Here is a 20,347-nt window from a genome sequence, read left to right as displayed (position 1 = left end):
GCTCTCTCCCAATCTAACCTCTTTTTTTTTTTTTTTTTTTTCCCTTCCCCTCCCCCATGGGTTTCTGTTATGTTTCTCAGGATCCACATAAGAGTGAAACCATATGGTATCTGTCTTTCTCTGTATGGCTTATTTCACTTAGCATCACACTCTCCAGTTCCATCCATGTTGCTACAAAAGGCCATATTTCATTTTTTCTCATTGCCACGTAGTATTCCATTGTGTATATAAACCACAATTTCTTTATCCACTCATCAGTTGATGGACATTTAGGCTCTTTCCATAATTTGGCTATTGTTGAGAGTGCCGCTATAAACATTGGGGTACAGGTGCCCCTATGCATCAGTACTCCTGTATCCCTTGGATAAATTCCTAGCAGTGCTATTGCTGGGTCATAGGGTAGGTCTATTTTTAATTTTCTGAGGAACCTCCACACTGCTTTCCAGAGCGGCTGCACCAATTTGCATTCCCACCAACAGTGCAAGAGGGTTCCTGTTTCTCCACATCCTCTCCAGCATCTATAGTCTCCTGATTTCTTCATTTTGGCCACTCTGACTGGCGTGAGGTGGTATCTGAGTGTGGTTTTGATTTGTATTTCCCTGATAAGGAGCGACGTTGAACATCTTTTCATGTGCCTGTTGGCCATCCGGATGTCTTCTTTAGAGAAGTGTCTATTCATGTTTTCTGCCCATTTCTTCACTGGGTTATTTGTTTTTCGGGTGTGGAGTTTGGTGAGCTCTTTATAGATTTTGGATACTAGCCCTTTGTCCGATGTGTCATTTGCAAATATCTTTTCCCATTCCGTTGGTTGCCTTTTAGTTTTGTTGGTTGTTTCCTTTGCTGTGCAGAAGCTTTTTATCTTTATAAGGTCCCAGTAATTCACTTTTGCTTTTAATTCCCTTGCCTTTGGGGATGTGCCGAGTAAGAGATTGCTACGGCTGAGGTCAGAAAGGTCTTTTCCTGCTTTCTCCTCTAAGGTTTTGATGGTTTCCTGTCTCACATTCAGGTCCTTTATCCATTTTGAGTTTATTTTTGTGAATGGTGTGAGAAAGTGGTCTAGTTTCAACCTTCTGCATGTTGCTGTCCAGTTCTCCCAGCACCATTTGTTAAAGAGACTGTCTTTTTTCCATTGGATGTTCTTTCCTGCTTTGTCAAAGATGAGTTGGCCATACGTTTGTGGGTCTAGTTCTGGGGTTTCTATTCTATTCCATTGGTCTATGTGTCTGTTTTTATGCCAATACCATGCTGTCTTGATGATGACAGCTTTGTAGTAGAGGCTAAAGTCTGGGATTGTGATGCCTCCTGCTTTGGTCTTCTTCTTCAAAATTACTTTGGCTATTCAGGGCCTTTTGTGGTTCCATATGAATTTTAGGATTGCTTGTTCTAGTTTCGAGAAGAATGCTGGTGCAATTTTGATTGGGATTGCATTGAATGTGTAGATAGCTTTGGGTAGTATTGACATTTTGACAATATTTATTCTTCCAATCCATGAGCAGGGAATGTCTTTCCATTTCTTTATATCTTCTTCAATTACCTGCATAAGATTTCTATAGTTTTCAGCATACAGATCTTTTACATCTTTGGTTAGATTTATTCCTAGGTATTTTATGCTTCTTGGTGCAATTGTGAATGGGATCAGTTTCTTCATTTGTCTTTCTGTTGCTTCATTGTTAGTGTATAAGAATGCAACTGATTTCTGTACATTGATTTTGTATCCTGCAACTTTGCTGAATTCATGTATCAGTTCTAGCAGACTTTTGGTGGAGTCTATCGGATTTTCCATGTATAATATCATGTCATCTGCAAAAAGCGAAAGCTTGACTTCATCTTTGCCAATTTTGATGCCTTTGATTTCCTTTTGTTGTCTGATTGCTGATGCTAGAACTTCCAGCACTATATTAAACAACAGCGGTGACAGTGGGCATCCCTGTCGTGTTCCTGATCTCAGGGAAAAAGCTCTCAGTTTTTCCCCGTTGAGGATGATGTTAGCTGTGGGCTTTTCATAAATGGCCTTTATGATCTTTAAGTATGTTCCTTCTATCCCGACTTTCTCAAGGGTTTTTATTAAGAAAGGGTGCTGGATTTTGTCAAAGGCCTTTTCTGCATCGATTGACAGGATCATATGGTTCTTCTCTTTTTTTTTGTTAATGTGATGTATCACGTTGATCGATTTGCGAATGTTGAACCAGCCCTGCATCCCAGGAATGAATCCCACTTGATCATGGTGAATAATTCTTTTTATATGCTGTTGAATTCGATTTGCTAGTATCTTATTAAGAATTTTTGCATCCATATTCATCAGGGATATTGGCCTGTAGTTCTCTTTTTTTACTGGGTCTCTGTCTGGTTTAGGAATCAAAGGAATACTGGCTTCATAGAATGAGTCTGGAAGTTTTCCTTCCCTTTCTATTTCTTGGAATAGCTTGAGAAGGATAGGTATTATCTCTGCTTTAAATGTCTGGTAGAACTCCCCTGGGAAGCCATCTGGTCCTGGACTCTTATTTGTTGGGAGATTTTTGATAACCAATTCAATTTCTTCGCTGGTTATGGGTCTGTTCAAGCTTTCTATTTCCTCCTGATTGAGTTTTGGAAGAGTGTGGGTGTTTAGAAATTTGTCCATTTCTTCCAGGTTGTCCAATTTGCTGGCATATAATTAGAAAATCTAGACTTTAAAATAAAGACTCTATCAAGACATGCAGAAGGGCATTATACCATGATCAAGGGGTCTATCCACCAAGAAGACCTAACAATTGTAAACATTTATGCACCAAATGTGGAGCACCCAAATATGCACATCAATTAATCACAAACATCAAGAAACTCATCGGTAGTAATACCATAATAGTAGGAGACTTCAACACCCCACTCACAGCAATGGACAGATCATCTAATAAAAAAATCAACAAGGAAACAATGGCTTTGAATGATACACAGGACCAGATGGACTTAACAGATACATTCGGAACATTTCATCCTACAGCAGCAGAATATACATTCTTCTCCAGTGCACATGGAACATTCTCTAGAATAAACCATATACTGGGACACAAATCAGCCCTAAGTACAAAAAGATTGAGATCATACCGTGCATATTTTCAGACCACAACACTACGAAACTCTAAATCAACCACAAGAAAAAATTTGGAAAGGTAACAAATACCTGGAGACTGAAGAACATCCTAGTAAAGAATGAAAGGGCTAACCAAGCAGTTAAAGAGGAAATTAAGAAGTATATGGAAGCTAATCAAAATGATAACACCACAACCCAAATTCTGGGACACAGCAAAGGCAGTCATAAGAGGAAACTGTATAGCAATCCAGGCCTTTCTAAAGAAGGAAGAAAGATCTCAGATACACAACCTAAACTTACACCTTAAGGAGCTGTAAAAAGAACAGCAAATAAAACCCAAAACCAGCAGAAGACAGGAAATAATAAATATTAGAGCAGAAATTAATGCTATCAAAACCAAAAAAACAGTAGAAAACATCAATGAAACCAGATGCTGGTTCTTTGAAAGAATTAACAAAATTAATAAACCACTAGCCAGTTTGATCAAAAAGAAAAAGGAAAGGACCCAAATAAATAAAATCAAGAATGAAAGAGGAGAGATCACAACCAACACAACAGAAATAACAACAATAATAAGAGAATATTATGAGCAATTATATGCCAATAAAATGGGTAATCTGGAAGAAATGGACAAATTCCTAGAAACATATATGCTACCAAAACTGAAACAGGAAGAAATAGAAAATTTGATCAGACCCATAATCAGTAAGGAAATCAAATTAGTAATCAAAAATCTCCCAAAAAACAAGAGTCCAGGGCCAGATGGATTTCCAGGGGGAATTCTACCAAACATTCAAGGAAGAGTTAACACCTATTCTCTTCAAACTGTTCCAAAAAATAGAAATGGAAGGAAAACTTCCAAACTCTTTCTATGAAGCCAGCATTACCTTGATTCCAAAACCAGACAGAGACCCCATTAAAAAGGAGAACTATAGACCAATTTCCCTGATGAACATGGATGCAAAAATCCTCAACAAGATATTAGCCAACTGGATCCAAAAATACATTAAAAAAATTATTCACCATGACTAAGCGGGATATATACCTGGGATGCAGGGCTGGTTCAATATCTGCAAAAACAATTAACGTGATTCATCACATCAATAAAAGAAAGGACAAGAACCGTATGATCCTCTCAATAGATGCAGAGAAAGCATTTGACAAAATCCAGCATCCTTTCTTGATAAAAACCGTCAAGAAAGTAGGGATAGAAGGAGAGATAATAAAAGCCTCGAGATAATAAAAGCCATATGTGAATGACCCAACGCTAATATCATCCTCCATGGGGAAAAACTGAGAGCTTTCCCCCTAAGGTCAGGAATAAGACAGGGATGTCCACTCTCACCACTGTTATTCAACATAGTATTGGAAGTCTTAGCCTCTGCAATCAGACAACACAAAGAAATAAAAGACATCCAAATCAGCCAGAAGGAGGTCAAACTTTCACTCTTCGCAGACGACATGATACTCTATATGGAAAACCCAAAAGATTCCACCAAAAAACTGCTAGAATTGATTCATGAATTCAGCAAAGCTGCAGGATATAAAATCAATGCACAGAAATCGGTCGTATTCCTATATACCAACAATGAAGTGACAGAAAGAAAAATCAAGTAATTGATCCCATTTACAGTTGCAAAAAAACCCATAAAATACCTAGGGATAAATCTAACCAAAGAGGTGAAAAATCTATACACTGAAAACGATAGAAAGCTTATGAACATAATTGAAGAAGACACACACAAAAAAATGGAAAAAGATTCCATGCTCCTGGATAGGAAGAACAAATATTGTTAAAATGTTGATGCTACCCAAAGCAATCTACATATTCAATGCAATCCCTATCAAAGTAACACCAGCATTCTTCACAGAGCTAGAACAAATAATCCTAAAATTTGTATGGAATGAGAAAAGACCCCGAATAGCCAAAACAATCTTGAAAAAGAAAACCAAAGCAGGACACATCATATCCAAGACTTCAAGCTATACTACAAAGCTGTAATCATCAAGACAGTATGGCACTGGCACAAGAACAGACACTCAGATCAATGGAACAGAATAGAGAACCCACAAATGTATGGCCAACTAATCTCTGACAAAGCAGAAAAGAATATCATTGGAATAAAGACAGTCCCTTCAGCAAGTGGTGCTGGGAAAGCTGGACAGAGACATGCAGAAGAAAGAATTTGACCACTTTCTTACACCATACACAAAAACAAACTCAAAATGGATGAAAGACCTCAATGTAAGATAGGAAGTCATCAAAATCCTCAAGGAGAAAGCAGGCAAAAACCTCTTTGATCTTGCCCGCAGCAACTTCTTACTCAACACGTCTCTGGAGGCAAGGGAAACAAAAACAAAAATGAACTACTGGGACCTCATCAAAATAAAAAGCTTCTGCACAGTGAAGGACACACTCAGCAAAACTAAAAGGCAACCGACAGAATGGGAGAACATATTTGCAAATGACATATCAGATAAAGGGTTAGTATCCAAAATCTATGAAGAACTTATCAAACTTAACACCCAAAAAACAAATAATCCAGTGAAGAAATAGGCAAAAGACATGAATAGACACTTCTCCAAAGAAGACATCAAGATGGCCAATTGACACATGAAAAAATGCTCACCATCACTCATCATCAGGGAAATACAAATCAAAACCAAAATGAGATACCACCTTACACCTGTCAGAATGGCTAACTTTAACTACTCAGGCAACAACAGATGGTGGCGGGGATGTGGAGAAAGAGGATCTCTTTTGCATTGTTGGTGGGAAGGCAAGCTAGTGCAGCCACTCTGGAAAACAGTATGGAGGTTTCTCAAAAACTAAAAATAGAACTACCCTATGACCCAGCAATTGCACTACTAGGCATTTATCCATGGGATACAGGTGTGCTGTTTTGAAGGGACACATGCATCCCCATGTTTACAGTAGCACTATCAACAATAGCCAAAGTATGGAAAGAGCCCAGATGTCCATCGATAGACGAATGGATAAAGAAGATGTGGTATATATATACAATGGAGTATTACTCGGCAATCAAAAACAATGAAACCTTGCCATTTGCAACTCTGTGGATGGGACTGGAGGGTATTGTGCTAAGTGAAATTAGTCAGATAGAGAAAGACAAAAATCAAATGACTTTACTCATATGAGAACTTTAAGACACAGAACAGATGAACATAAGGGAAGGGAAACAAAAATAATATAAAAACAGGGAGGGGGACAAAACAGAAGAGGCTCATATATGGAGAACAAACTGAGGATTGCTGGAGGGGTTGTGGGTGGGGGGATCAGCTAAATGGGTAAGGGTCATTAAGGAAACTACTGAAATCATTGTTTCACTATATGCTAACTAATTTGGATGGAAATTTTAACAAATAAAAAATAAAATTAAAAAAAATAAGAGAGAAAGGGGCTGAAGGTGTACTTGAACAAATCATACTGAGAACTTCCCTGATCTGGGGAAGGAAAAAGGCATTGAAATCCAAAAGGCACAGAGATCTCCCTTCAGAAGTAACTTGAATTGATCTTCTGCATGATACATCATAGTGAAACTGGCAAAATAAAAGTATAAAGAGAAAATTCTGAGAGCAGCTAGGGATAAACAGGCTCTAGCTTACAAAGGGAGACCCATAAGGGTAGTGGCAGACCTATCTACTGAAACTTGGCAGTCCAGAAAGGAATGGCAGGAAATCTTCAATGTGATGAACAGAAAAAAAAATATGCAGCCAAGAATCCTTTATCAGGCAAGTCTGTCATTCAGAATAGAAAGAGAGATAAAGGTTTTCCCAAGGAAACAAATACTGAAGGAATTTATCACCACTCAACCATCCGTACAAGAGATCCTAAGGGGGATTCTGTGAGTGAAATGTTGCAAGGACCACAAAGAACCAGAGACACCACTACAAGCATGAAACCTACAGACATCACAATAATCCTAAACCCATATCTTCCAATAATAACACTGAATGTAAATGGACTAAATGCTCCAACCAAAAGACATAGGGCATCATAATGGATAAAAAAACAAGACCCATCTATTTTCTGTCTACAAGAGACTCATTTAGACTTGAGGACATCTTCAGATTGAAAGTGAGGGGATGGAGAACTATCTATCATGCTACTGGAAGTCAAAAGAAAGCTGCAGTAGCCATACTTATACCAGACAAACTAGACTTTAAATTAAAGACTATAAAAAGAGATGAAGAAGGGCATTATGTAATAATTATAGGTCTATCCATCAGGAAGAGCTAAGAATTATAAATGTCTATGCGCCAAATACGGGAGCCCCCAAATATATAAAACAATTAATCACAAACATAAGCAACCATATTGATAAGAATGTGGTAATTTCAGGGGACTTTAATACTCCTCTTACAACAATGGATAGATCATCTAGACAGAGAATCAATAAGGAAACAAGGGCCCTGAATGATACATTAGATCAGATGGACATGACATATATATTTAGAACTCTGCATCCCAAAGCAACAAAATATACTTTCTTCTTGAGTGCACATGGAACATTCTCCAAGATAGATCACACACGGGGTCACAAAATAGCCCTTTCATATAAAAGAATTGAGATCATACCATGCAAACTTTCAGACCACAATGCTATGAAGCTTGAAATCAACCACAGGAAAAAGTCGGGAAAACCTCCAAAAGCATGGAGGTTAAAGAACACCCTACTAAAGAATGAATGGGTCAACCAGGCAATTAGAGAAGAAATTAAAAAATATATGGAAATAATTGAAAATGAAAAGAACATTGCAAACACTTTGGGAGGCAGCAAAGGCAGTCCTGAGAGGAAAATAAATAGCAATCCAGGCCTATCTCAAGAAACAAGAAAAATCCCAAATACAAAATCTAACAGCACACCTAAAGGAACTAGAAGCATAACAGCAAAGACACCCCAAACCCAGCAGAAGAAGAGAAATAATAAAGATCAGAGAAGAAATAAACAATATAGAATCTAAAAAAATGGTAGAGCAGATCAATGAAACCAAGAGTTGGTTTTTTGAAAAAATAAACAAAACTGATAAACCTCTAGCCAGGCTTCTCAAAAAGAAAAGGGAGATGACCCAAATAGATAAAATCATGAATGCAAATGGATTTATTACAACCAATCCCTCAGAGATACAAGCAATTATCAGTGAATACTATGAAAAATTATATGCCAACAAACTGGACAACCTGGAAGAAATGGACAAATTCCTAAACACCCACACACTTCCAAAACTCAAACAGGAAGAAATAGAAAACTGGAACAGACCCATAAGCAGCGAAGAAATTGAATCAGTTATCAAAAATCTCCCAACAGATAAGAGTCCAGGACCAGATTGCTTCCCTGGGAAATTCTACCAGACATTGAAAGCAGAGATAATACCTATCCTTCTCAAGCTGTTCCAAAAAATAGAAAGGGAAGGAAAACTTCCAGACTCATTCTATGAATCCAGCATTCCTCTGGTTCCCAAACCAGAGAGCCAGCAAAAAAAAAACCAACCAAACAAAAAAAAAAGAACTACAGGCCAATATCTCTGATTAATATGGATGCAAAAATTCTCAACAAGATACTGGCATATCAAATTCAACAGCATATAAAAAGAATTATTCACCATGATCAAGTGGGATTCATTCCTGGGCTGCAGGGCTGGTTCAACATTTGCAAATCAATCAATGTGATACATCACATTAATAAAAGAAAAGAACCATATGATCCTGCTAATTGATGCAGAAAAAGCATTTGATAAAATTTAGCATCCTCTCTTAATAAAAACCCTCAATAAAGTTGGGACTGAAGGAACATACTTAAACATCATAAAAGCCATTTATGGAAAGCCCACAGCTAATATCATCCTCAATGGGGAAAAACTGAGAGCTTTCCCCTGATATCAGGAACATGACAGGGATGTCCACTCTCACTGCTGTTGCTTAACATAGTGTTGGAAGTTCTAGCATCAGCAATCAGACAACAAAAGGAAATCAAAGGCATCAAAATTGGCAAAGATGAAGTCAAGCTTTCGTTTTTTTTGCAGATGACATGATATTATACATGGAAAACCGGATAGACTGCACCAAAAGTCTGCTAGAAGTGATACATGAATTCAGCAAAGTTGCAGCATACAAAATCAATGTACAGAAATCAGTTGCCTTCTTATACACTAATAATGAAGCAACAGAAAGACAAATAAGGAAACTGATCCCATTTACAACTGCACCAAGAAGCATAAAATACCTAGGAATAAACTTAAGTGAAGATGTAAAAGATCTGTATGCTGAAAACTATAGAGAGCTTATGAAGGTAATTGAAGAAGATACAAAGAAATGGGAAAACATTCCATGCTCATGGATTGGAAGAATAAATATTGTTAAAATGTCAATACTACCCAAAGCAATCTACACATTCAATGCAATCCCAATCAAAATTGCACCAGCATTCTTCTCGAAGGTAGAACAAGCAATCCTAAAATTTGTATGGAACCACAAAAGGCTCTAAATAGCCAAAGTACTATTGAAGTAGAAAACCAAAGCAGGAGGTATCACAATCCCAGACTTTAGCCTCTACTACAAAGCTATAATCATCAAGACAGTATGGTATTGGCACAAAAACAGACACATAGACCAATGGAATAGAATAGAGACTCCAGAATTGGACCCACAAAAGTATGGCCAACTAATCTTTGACAAAGCAGGAAAGAATATCCAATGGAAAAAAGACAGTCTCTTTAACAAATGGTGCTGGGAGAACTACACAGCAAGATGCAGAAGAATGAAACTAGACCACTTTCTCACACCATTCACAAAAATAAACTCAAAATGGATGAAGGACCTGAATGTGAGACAGGAAACCATCAAAACCCTAGAGGAGAAAGCAGGCAAAAACCTCTCTGACCTCAGCCGCAGCAATTTCTTACTTGACACATCCCCAAAGGCAAGGGAATTAAAAGCAAAAATGAACTATTGGGACCTCATCAATATAAAAAGCTTCTGCACAGCAAAGGAAACAATCAACAAAACTAAAAGGCAACCAACGGAATGGGAAAAGATATTTGCAAATGACATCTCAGACAAAGGGCTAGTATCCAAAATCTATAAAGAACTCACCAAACTCCACACCCGAAAAACAAATAATCCAGTGAAGAAATGGGCAGAAGACATGAATAGACACTTCTCTAAAGAAGACATGCAGATGTCCAACAGGCACATGAAAAGATGCTCAACGTCGCTCCTCATCAGGGAAATACAAATCAATACCACAATGAGATAGCACCTCACACCTGTCAGAATAGCTAACATAAAGAACTCAAGCAACAACAGATGGTGGCAAGAATGCGGAGAAGGAGGATCTCTTTTGCATTGTTGTTGGGAATGCAAGCTGGTGCAACCACTCTGGAAAACAGTATGGAGGTTCCTCAAAAAATTAAAAATAGAACTACCCTATGACCCAGCAATAGCACTGCTAGGAATTTACCCAAGGGATACAGGAGTGCTGATGCATAGGGACACTTGTACCCCTATGTTTATAGCAGCACTTTCAACAATAGCCAAATTATGGAAAGAGCCTAAATGTCCATCAACTGATGAATGGATAAAGAAATTGTGGTTTATATATACAATGGAATACTACTTGGCAATGAGAAAGAATGAAATATGGCCTTTTGTCACAACATGGATGGAACTGGAGAGTGTGATGCTAAGTGAAATAAGTCATACAGAGAAAGACAGATACCATATGTTTTCACTTTTATGTGGATCCTGAGAAACTTAACAGAAGACCAGGGGGGAGGAGAAGGGGGAAAAATAGTTACAGAGAGGGAAGGAGGCAAACCACAAGAGACTCTTAAAAACTGAGAATAAACTGAGGGTTGATGGGGGGTCGGGGTGAGGGGAAAGCGGGTGATGGGCATTGAGGAGGTCACCTGTTGGGATGAACACTGGGTGTTGTATGGAAACCAATCTGACAATAAATTTCATATTAAAAAAAAACAACAACAACAAGTCAAGCTCATCCCTGTCTCCAGGTCTCATTCATGGTATTTTCCCCTTACCTAAACTGCCTTTCCTTCTTCTATCCTTCTATATGAATTCTACCCATCCCAAAAAGTCTTGATAATTCCCATATCAGTCAAGAGATTTTCTTTAACAACTTGATTACCTTCACTTTAAAATACTAATCCAATGCTTTGGTTCTTCTTTATATACTGTCTTTGATTGTTTCTATTATTTTTGTGTACCAGCTTTGCCTCTCCAATTAGACTTTATAGTTTCTGAAGACAAGTCTGGGAACATAATGTTTATTAATCAGGAACTTGTTGTCTTAAATAAAGAAGAAAGGCAAAAAGAAGAAAGACTACCCTACTTCCTCAACTCCTCTGCTTTTGAAGCACTTTAGAGATGTGATCAAAATTCCTAACAGCCTTTCTGGACACTGAATGATTTATGACAAAGGATTCTTCTCTAATGAAAAGGAATTCTACTTCCTTTGGCAGTATAACCAGGCTTTTGGAAGCAATAGCAGAGACACAGAAAGGAAACAGTGCTTCAGTATTGGCTCTAGTCCTCCAGAAACTGAGAGAATAATAAATCCTTTCACCCAGTTTCAAATAAGAAATGTTAAGAAGCCCAGCCAGTAAAGGAAAGCTAAACTGAAAGCCTTTTCACTTCTCCTTGTTAGATTTTACTGCTTCAGTTAGGCAAGACTTGGAAGGATAAGTGTGGGAACTTATCTATAAAATCTTGGTGCTCCACTGGGGTAAGACAGATGCAGAATGTATTATTACTGTCTTTAAAATGAATTACATTATAAAGTTTCTGCAATTGACCTAAAAACCAATTAGTCCCCAAGTAGCCTGCAAGTTATTCTATTACATTTTCAGAATTATAACCCTCAAACCATTTGAAATATTCTTGAACATTGGTTCATTTGTTACATATTTATTCTAAAACATAAGCTCCATGAGAGTAGAATTCTATCTACTAATCTGCCTTATTTGCTCCATGTAGCCCAAGTGCTTAGATAAATGCCTGGCACAAAAATAGGAGCTAAGAAATAACTGCTGAAAGAATAAATGATAATGAGCAGCTTTCCAGTGACTCTAAGACTTTGAAGGGCTAACCACATGACTTAGTCCCCAAATACATTTGTTCCTTGCCTCATACAACCTTACCAAGCATGGTGTGTGAAATGGGGAAGGTGATGGTGGGCTGGCCTGTCATCCTCCAGCGGCTACAGAGGTAGGAGAGGTCTGTTCTAAGCATTTCTACTATCATCTTGTTGTCCAGAGCCAGGTAGAACTGTTGCTGGTCTATAAACTGAGAAAAAGAAGGAGAAAAATAACAGCTTAGAATAACTTACTCTTATAACTGTCAAATAATATTTTAAAGTACTCACATATTCACAAAGGTATATAACACATCACAGAGGCAACTATAATGCTTAATTCTTTCCAAAGAATCTGATAGTCAATTGGTACATATAATTTTTGACATTTTTACAGTGTACTCTAGTTTACAAAGTGTTTTCAAGTACATAATTTTATTTAATTATATAACAAATGAGTGATGGCTTTTCTTCTTTTAATAGATAAAAATAAGGCAGAGACACTAAGTGGATTAGCAAAGTCATATGGCTAGCAAATGGCAAGGTTAGAAATAGGATCTATGGTACATTACTCTTTTGTCTCTACCTCAGATGCACAATTTCAGATGTAAGACAACAAATGGGGAGCTTAAGCTTTCTTTCTGGAAAATAGTTTCTCCTCCTATACACACATATAATTGGGCTTACTATTATAATGTGGCCAATAACAGGCTAACAATATGTATAATCATGGCTGAAACAGTACTGACATTTTTGTTTAGAAGAGAATATCAATGTAAAAAGGGCCTCTGCCCAAAACAAAGAGAACACAATTTAGTAACTAAGTAAAAGAGGTTATATTTTGTTCATAAAGAATAAATAGAATCTTATTTTTAACATTTAAAAGGAGTACTTTTTAAAAGTACTTCAACATTTATAAAATCCCTAGTCACTGTTTCTGCAACACATAGGACTACTCTTGGTAGCCACAATCACTTGGCATAGCTCTGTGCTGCAAGCTCAGTTCAATCCAACTCAACAAATATTTATTGAGCAACTTAATATGTGCAAGGCCCCATGAACTCTGACACCTGCCCTAACTCTAGTAAATGCTTTATTTCTGTACTGTTCGTCTTACTTCCATTCATCTCAGTGCATCTAAATCTTATTCCACTTACCTGTGGAGTGAAGGTAAAGATAGTTTTCCGAATGTCATAGAGTTTTGAAGTTCCAAGGACTCCCATGTGCCTATAGGGTCGTCCACTAAGTTTCATTCTACTGTTGCATCCTAAGATAGAGTTAAAAAATGCTCAAGATCTTTCTAGGGCACAAATCCAATGAGTAAACATTTTTTTTGTATTAGATTTACACTTCCTGATACAACAAACTAAGTTCTGTACCTCAAAGTTACTATCTGTATCATGTACAAGTTCATACTAAGTACTTTAGGGCTCTCCAAGAGAGTATGCATTTATCTCTGTTTTTTAAAAATGTTTTTAAATGTTTATTTATTTTTGAGAGACAGAGAGACAGAGCATGAGCAGGGGAGGGGAAGAGAGAGAGGGAGACACAGAATCCGAGGCAGGCTCCAGGTTCTGAGCTGTCAGCACAGAGCCTGACACAGGGCTCAAACCCACAAGTTGTGAGATTATGACCCGAACTAAAGTCGGGCGCTTAATCAACTGAGCCACCCAGGCGCCCCCATTTATCTCTGTTCTTAAAGAACTTTATGCTCTTATAAAAAAGTCACATAATCTACATGAGAGAAAAGAATGCACATGAAAATTAATAGTTCTACGAATGATAGAATTCTATTACCGATATTCATATGCTGAATTTCCTTAAATCCCATGAAAACTGCAAAAACTATATTGACTACCAAACTTATCAATGTAGACTATGCCTCAATAAAGCTGAACAAACCCTCATCAGCTTAAAGATGGCATACTAAACTGAAAAACTGAAATGAATTTACTTGGACTCCTTCAATTTAATTGACACATTTTAAATTCAATGGAACAACACAACTTATCCAAATAAGTCAAAATATTATTGTGTCTGATAGGAAATTTTGTGGAAATTTATACATAGAGTAAAATTCATTTGGCAGAGGAATATTTTTGAAAACTTAAGAAAGGGGAAGACTTGAACTATCAGAAAGCTACAAAAGGTGTAATTTTATTTATTTTTTTAACTTTTAAAATGTTTATTTATTTTTGAGAGAGAGAAAGAGAGAGAGACACACAGAGAGAATGAATCTCAATCAGGCTCCATTGCTGACAGCACGGAGCCCGATGTGGGGCTCAAACTCACGAACTGTGAGATCATGACCTGAGCTGAAGTTAGATGCTCAACTGACTGAGCCACCCAGGCACCCCAAGGTGTAGTTTTAGTGAAAATTTATATAGAATCTGCACATCTCTCTATAAATATTATGTATATGTGTGTGTATGTATGTATACACACATCCGCTTTATTTCCCTGATATGTCTTCTTTTTTATAGTTTAGCATTTTGAAATTAGAATCTGATCATTTATATCTATGTTACATGTAGTTGAATTTTTTTGTTTCTGAAAAGACAATTATTACATTAATACCTCCTACAATGAGGAAATAGTTCATTTATTCACACACTTTTTTCCCTTTTATAACAATAGCACTATACACAAAAAGCTTGTTCTCAACCTCTCTTTCTCCAAAATTTATATTAAATATCATTTCATGTCAGTACTGACAGAACTAGTACTACCTTTTTTTTATTGGAACTCATTTTTCTTGGGGATTTTATTTTTGCTCCTGCTTTATCCTAAGTATGAAACTTATCAAATATGCCACCTTTTTAGTGTTGCTTCACTTTTAGGGACAGAACTAGAGAGCTGTCAATGCGTTGGGTCATATTCCAGGATTCATTCTGGAAAGTACACATTTAACTGACATTGATATCACAACCAGGTTTATCCACTGTTTCTTCCATTTTTTTCTTTTTTATTGTAGTAAAAAATATACATAACCTAAAATTTACCATTTTAACCATTTTTAATTGTTCAGCGGTATTAAGCACATTCACAATGTTGTGCAACTATCACCACCGCCCATCTCCACAACTTTTCCATCTTCCCAAACTGAAACTGTGCCCATTAAACAATAACTCCCCATGTTCTCCTCTTGCCAGTCCCTGGAAATCATCACTATTTCTGTCTCCATAAATTTGCTTACTCTTGGTACCTCATATATGTGGAATCATACAATATTTGTTGCTTTGTGACTGGTTTATTCCACTTGGAATAATGTCTTCAAGGTTCATCCATTTTGTACTGTGTCAGAATTTTATTCTTTTTCAAGGCTGAAAAATTTCCCATTGTATATACACATCACATTAGTTTATCTTTTCATCCATCAATGGACATTATTTTCATTGGTAATTTCTTATAGTATAATATACATAATATACATGAAGTAAGTATGCTAATCTTAAATGTAAAAATTGATACAGTTTTACATAGTAAACACACAACCGAAATCAAGATATGGAACATTATCAGCACTGCAGAAGCCTCCCTTGTGCCTCTTCCCGGTTATTAACATCCCCCAGCTCCCAAAATTAACCACCATTCAAACTTCAATCACCATAAATAAGTAGTCCACTTTTTAGCTTTATATTAGTAAAATCATACAATATGTATTTTTTGGCATCTTGTTTTTTCACTCAACAATATGTCTATGAGATTCATCCATATGATGTATGTAGAATTAGTTCATTTGTTTTCATTGCTATATAATAGCCCAGTGTATGGATGTATCGTTTATCCATTCACTTGTTGATGGACATTTGAGATTTCCCGCACCCCATCCAGATTTTTGTTATTATAAATAAAGCTCCTATGAATATTCTTGTTGTGTTGGAGGTCCCATAGATTATCTCCAGGTTTGGTGATTCACTAGGATTCCTAGAACTCACTGTATAGCTGTATTAATGGCTAAGGTTTATTAAATCAAAATGACACAAAGCAAAACAGCAAAGAAAAAAGGCACATGGTGCAAAGTCCAGAGGAAACAAGCTTCTAAGATTCCTCTCCCAGAGCAGTCACATAGCAAATGCATAATTCCTCCAGCATCAAAATATGACAACACATGTGAAATGTTGTCTACCAAGGATGTTCATGTTTTTATTAGTGGTTGGTCACACAGGCACTCTCTGCACAGTACATACCCAAACTCCAGTCTCTCAAAAGGAAAACAGATATTCAGCATAAGCCATACTGTTTGTACAGTTTAGACACGCAGTAAACCACTGTTACCCTTAAGAGGATGGTGGACCCTCTTAAAATCCAGGTCTTCAAATGCCATCCAAGGGCCAAACTTACAAGCAGTTCTTTCTTTGTTTTTTAAGACTTTTTTGGGTAATCTTTATTTATTTTTGAGAGAGAGACAGACTGAGAGTGGGGGAGGAACACAGAGAGAGGGAGACATAGAATCTGAAGCAGGCTCCAGGCTCTGAGCTGTTAGCACAAAGCCCGATGCAGGGCTCAAACTCACAAACAGTGAGATCATGACCTGAGCTGAAGTCAGACACTTAACTGACTGAGCCACCCAGGTACCCCACAAGCAGTTTTTTCTAAGAATTGCATTCTCAGGCCTGTCACGCAAACTCTTTTACTTCACAGTCCACCCCATTGGCTTTTGGCCAAGGTGTCTTTGTCAGTAGGTTCCCATGCAGTAAAGTAAGCCCAACCTGTAGTGTAATCCTCAATTATGCCCTCAGGGGTCTTAGATTTAGCCAGATAGAACCTAACATTACTATAATTATGTCTCTTCAACAGCCAGGTAACTTCCTCAAGTTTCTGTATTAACCTTTTTTTATCTGGCTTGAGGGATCAGTCCAAGCACAGCACCAGCCTGGCCTGTATATTGATGCTGACCTAAATGCCTTCCAAGGCTGAGGCAGTGCCAGGATAGTCAGGGTCACACACAAGTATAATTCCAGAGGGCATACGCAGTACTCTTGGACAAAAAGAGTTTACAAATGTTAGGGCATCACATACATTAATCAGGCAGTATAGGTTAACATGATCTCCAGTGGGGTCTCCCAGTGCAGGCCTCCTATCCTAGTGTTTCCAGTCCAGTACAAAAAGTTCAGTTCATTCTTTGATTTCAATGGGAGTGTCTCCTGAAGGAAACTGGATCCAAACAGTTTTGTTTCTTCATGACATCAGCTAATCTGCTTTGTGAGTGTGGATGACATTGGGAGGTGTTCTGCATAGAAGGTGTGGGAGCTGTGGCCACATCCTGCTATCTCCTAGTCAGTTCAGTCAGATGTGACCTTAGACTCAGCAGTCAGTTTGAATTCAAAGCACTCTTGGCAGCAGGTAAGAAAACATGTGGTTTTATTAGGAAGGAGAGGAATATTTCCAGGTATAGTCCTAAAAATCAAAGATGATTAATGCCCTTCTCCTTTACCCATGCCTCCCCAGGTGTCAGGATTTTGTTTTTTCTCCACTGTCACAAAACCTGTGTGTCTGAATTAGCAACCAGAATTTTATAATATTCTCTTCCTTCCATCCCAATCTTTTATCTGGAAGAGTTGTATACAAGAAGTTTAAGAGTATTTTCATAGGCAAACATTATTATACAGTTTAACCAGAAAGACATATCATGTCCAGGAATTGGTCAAGACGAAATTCTGAATTTTCAAATAATTAAAAAATGGGTTTTTGTACTTCTTACCACTTTTGTCACAATAATTTATCCAATGAGAAGCTTAGAAAAGATTACTCTCTTTCTGGGGACAGCTGCATTTAATAAGCAAATTGCCTTACTAAGGCTTGTGCATCAGGAGAAAGGGCAGTGGAGTTATCAATACATTTTTGTAAACTGGCACTAATCTGGAAAGCCAAACAGAACCACCAAGTCCCAAGGAGGGTTCAAGATTCCAATTTGTCAGGAGTGGGGGAGGGGTCACATTTCCTCTGATGTGCTCTCCCCCAATTTGTAGCTTTTGCAGAAATCAGAAGAATACAATCACTTTCTGTACCAGACATATAGAACCAATCAGCAGATCAATTTCAGATGGTCTGATCAGAGAACAAGCCTTTCCCTGTGGACATCAGCAACTGTCCCAAATGGTCCAGCCAGAACCCAGGATAGTTTCATAAATTTAGAGCTCCACAGGAGGGTGACCCAAATCTGCAATTATCTGAGTTCATTTAAAGTTCATTTTGTTAATTTGAAATTTGTTTAGCCTGTGCCTGCTTTCAGTTTGGCACATCTGGTGCTGAGGTGGGAACAGTCTATATGGTAGACCATATGAAGATTCAGTTGAGAGTCAGGTCTAGGCATTTAGGATCTGTGAATGCCAAATTAGGATGCCAAAAAAGTAGCTTTTCTTAGGCAGCAGCAAAGCTCGGATGCTGCAGGGTCAGTCAGCCATGGTATAAGTTCAAGTGATAAGCAAGACCTTCCTAAATTCTTTACTGTGTCTTACAGATTTATTTGCATTTTTGAAAAGTTTTTAATTCCAGTTAGCTAAGTTATATAAGTTTCAGGTGTACAATATAGTGACTTAACAATTCCATACATCAGCTTGTGCTCATCATGACAATCGCACTCCTTAATCCCCTCACCTATTGAACCCATTTTCTCATCCACCTCTCCTCTGATAACCATCAGTTTGTTCTCTGTACTTAAAAATCTGTTCTTTGTCTCTCTCTTTTTTTGCCTTTACTCATTTGTTTTGTTTCTTAAATTCCACATATGAGTGCAAATATATGGTATTTGTCTTTCTTTTCTGACTGAATTATTTTGCTTACCATTATACTCTTTAGCTCCATCCATGTTGTCACGAATGGCAAGATTCCATTCTTTTTCATGGCTAATATTCCATTATATATATATATATATATATATATATATATATATATATATATATATATATATATATTACACACACACATATCTCACATCTATTTAAAGTTTTAATTTAAATTCCAGTTAGTTAAAATAATAGTTTCAGGTGTACAATACAGTGATTGAACACTTCCATACATCACCCAGTGATCATCACAAGTGCATTCCTTAATCCCCATCACCTATTTAACACATTTCTCCACCCACCTCCCTTATGGTAATCATCAGTTTGTTCTCTATAATTAAGAGACTGTTTCTTGGTTTTCCTCTCTTCCCCTCGCCCATGTTTATTTGTTTCTAAAATTCCACATTTGGGTGAAATCGTATGGTGTTTGTCTTTCTCTCACTTATTTAGTTTAGCATCATAGTCTCTAGCTCCACACATGTCCTTGCAACTGGCAAGATTTCATTTTTATTTATAGCTGAATAACAGTCCATTGGATACATATACCACACATTCTTTATCCATTCATTGGTCAATGGACATTGGGGATATTTCCATAATTTGGCTCTTGTAGATAATGCTGCTATAAACATCAGGTGCATGTATCCCTTTCAATTAGTATTTTTGTATTTTTTTGGTAAATACCTAGTAGTGAGATTGCTGGATTGTAGGGTAGTTCTCTGTTTAACGTTTTGAGGAAACTCCATACTGTTTTCCAGAGTGGCTGTACCAGTTTGCAAGAGAGTTCATCTTTGTACACATCCTGACCAACACCTATTGTTTCTTATGTTGTTGATTTTAGCATCTGGTGTGAGGTGGTAGCTCAATGTAGTGTTGGTTTGTATTTCCTTGATGATGAGTTATTTCAGCATCTTTTTATGTGTCTGTTGGCCATCTGGATGTCTTCTTTGGAAAAATGTCTATCCATGCCCTCTGCACATTTTTAATTGGATTATTCATTTTTGGGGTGTTAAGCTATATAGGTTTTTTTTTTTTTTTTACATATTTTGGGTACTAACTCTTTATCAGATATGTCATTGGCAAATAACTTCTCCCATTCTGTAGGTTGCCTTTTAGTTTTGTCGATTGTTTCCTTCACTGTGAAGAAGCTTTTTATTTTTAGTCCTAATACTTTATTTTTGCATTTGTTTCCCTTGCTTCAGGAGAAAAATCTAGAAAGAAGTTGCTACAGCTGATGAAAAGAAGTTACTGCCTATGTTCTCTTCTAGGGTTTTTATGGTTTCAGGTCTCCCATTTAGGTCTTCAATCCATTTTTAGTTTATTTTTGTGTATGGTTTAAGAAAGTGGTCCATTTTCATTCTTCTGCATGTTGCTGTCCA

General features: G+C 37.2%; 1 protein-coding gene across 5 annotated transcripts in view; it reads right to left on the bottom strand.

The window, feature by feature from the left end:
- PHKA1 (phosphorylase kinase regulatory subunit alpha 1) overlaps positions 1 to 20,347 on the bottom strand; it is a 171,045-nt gene that overhangs the window by 57,215 nt on the left and 93,483 nt on the right. For all 5 annotated transcript variants that reach the window (XM_081793100.1, XM_081793101.1, XM_081793102.1 and 2 more), the window contains exons 15-16: positions 13,338 to 13,447; positions 12,248 to 12,392 (exon numbers count right to left, since the gene is read on the bottom strand). In XM_081793100.1, the coding sequence (XP_081649226.1) occupies positions 12,248 to 12,392; positions 13,338 to 13,447 (255 nt within the window). The remainder of the gene's footprint in view (positions 1 to 12,247; positions 12,393 to 13,337; positions 13,448 to 20,347) is intronic.

The sequence above is a fragment of the Panthera onca genome, chromosome X, assembly GCF_046562875.1.
Source record: "Panthera onca isolate mPanOnc1 chromosome X, mPanOnc1 haplotype 2, whole genome shotgun sequence".
Lineage (NCBI taxonomy): Eukaryota > Metazoa > Chordata > Mammalia > Carnivora > Felidae > Panthera > Panthera onca.
Note: the sequence above shows the minus strand (reverse complement) of the source record. Positions and strands in the feature narration are given on the sequence as shown.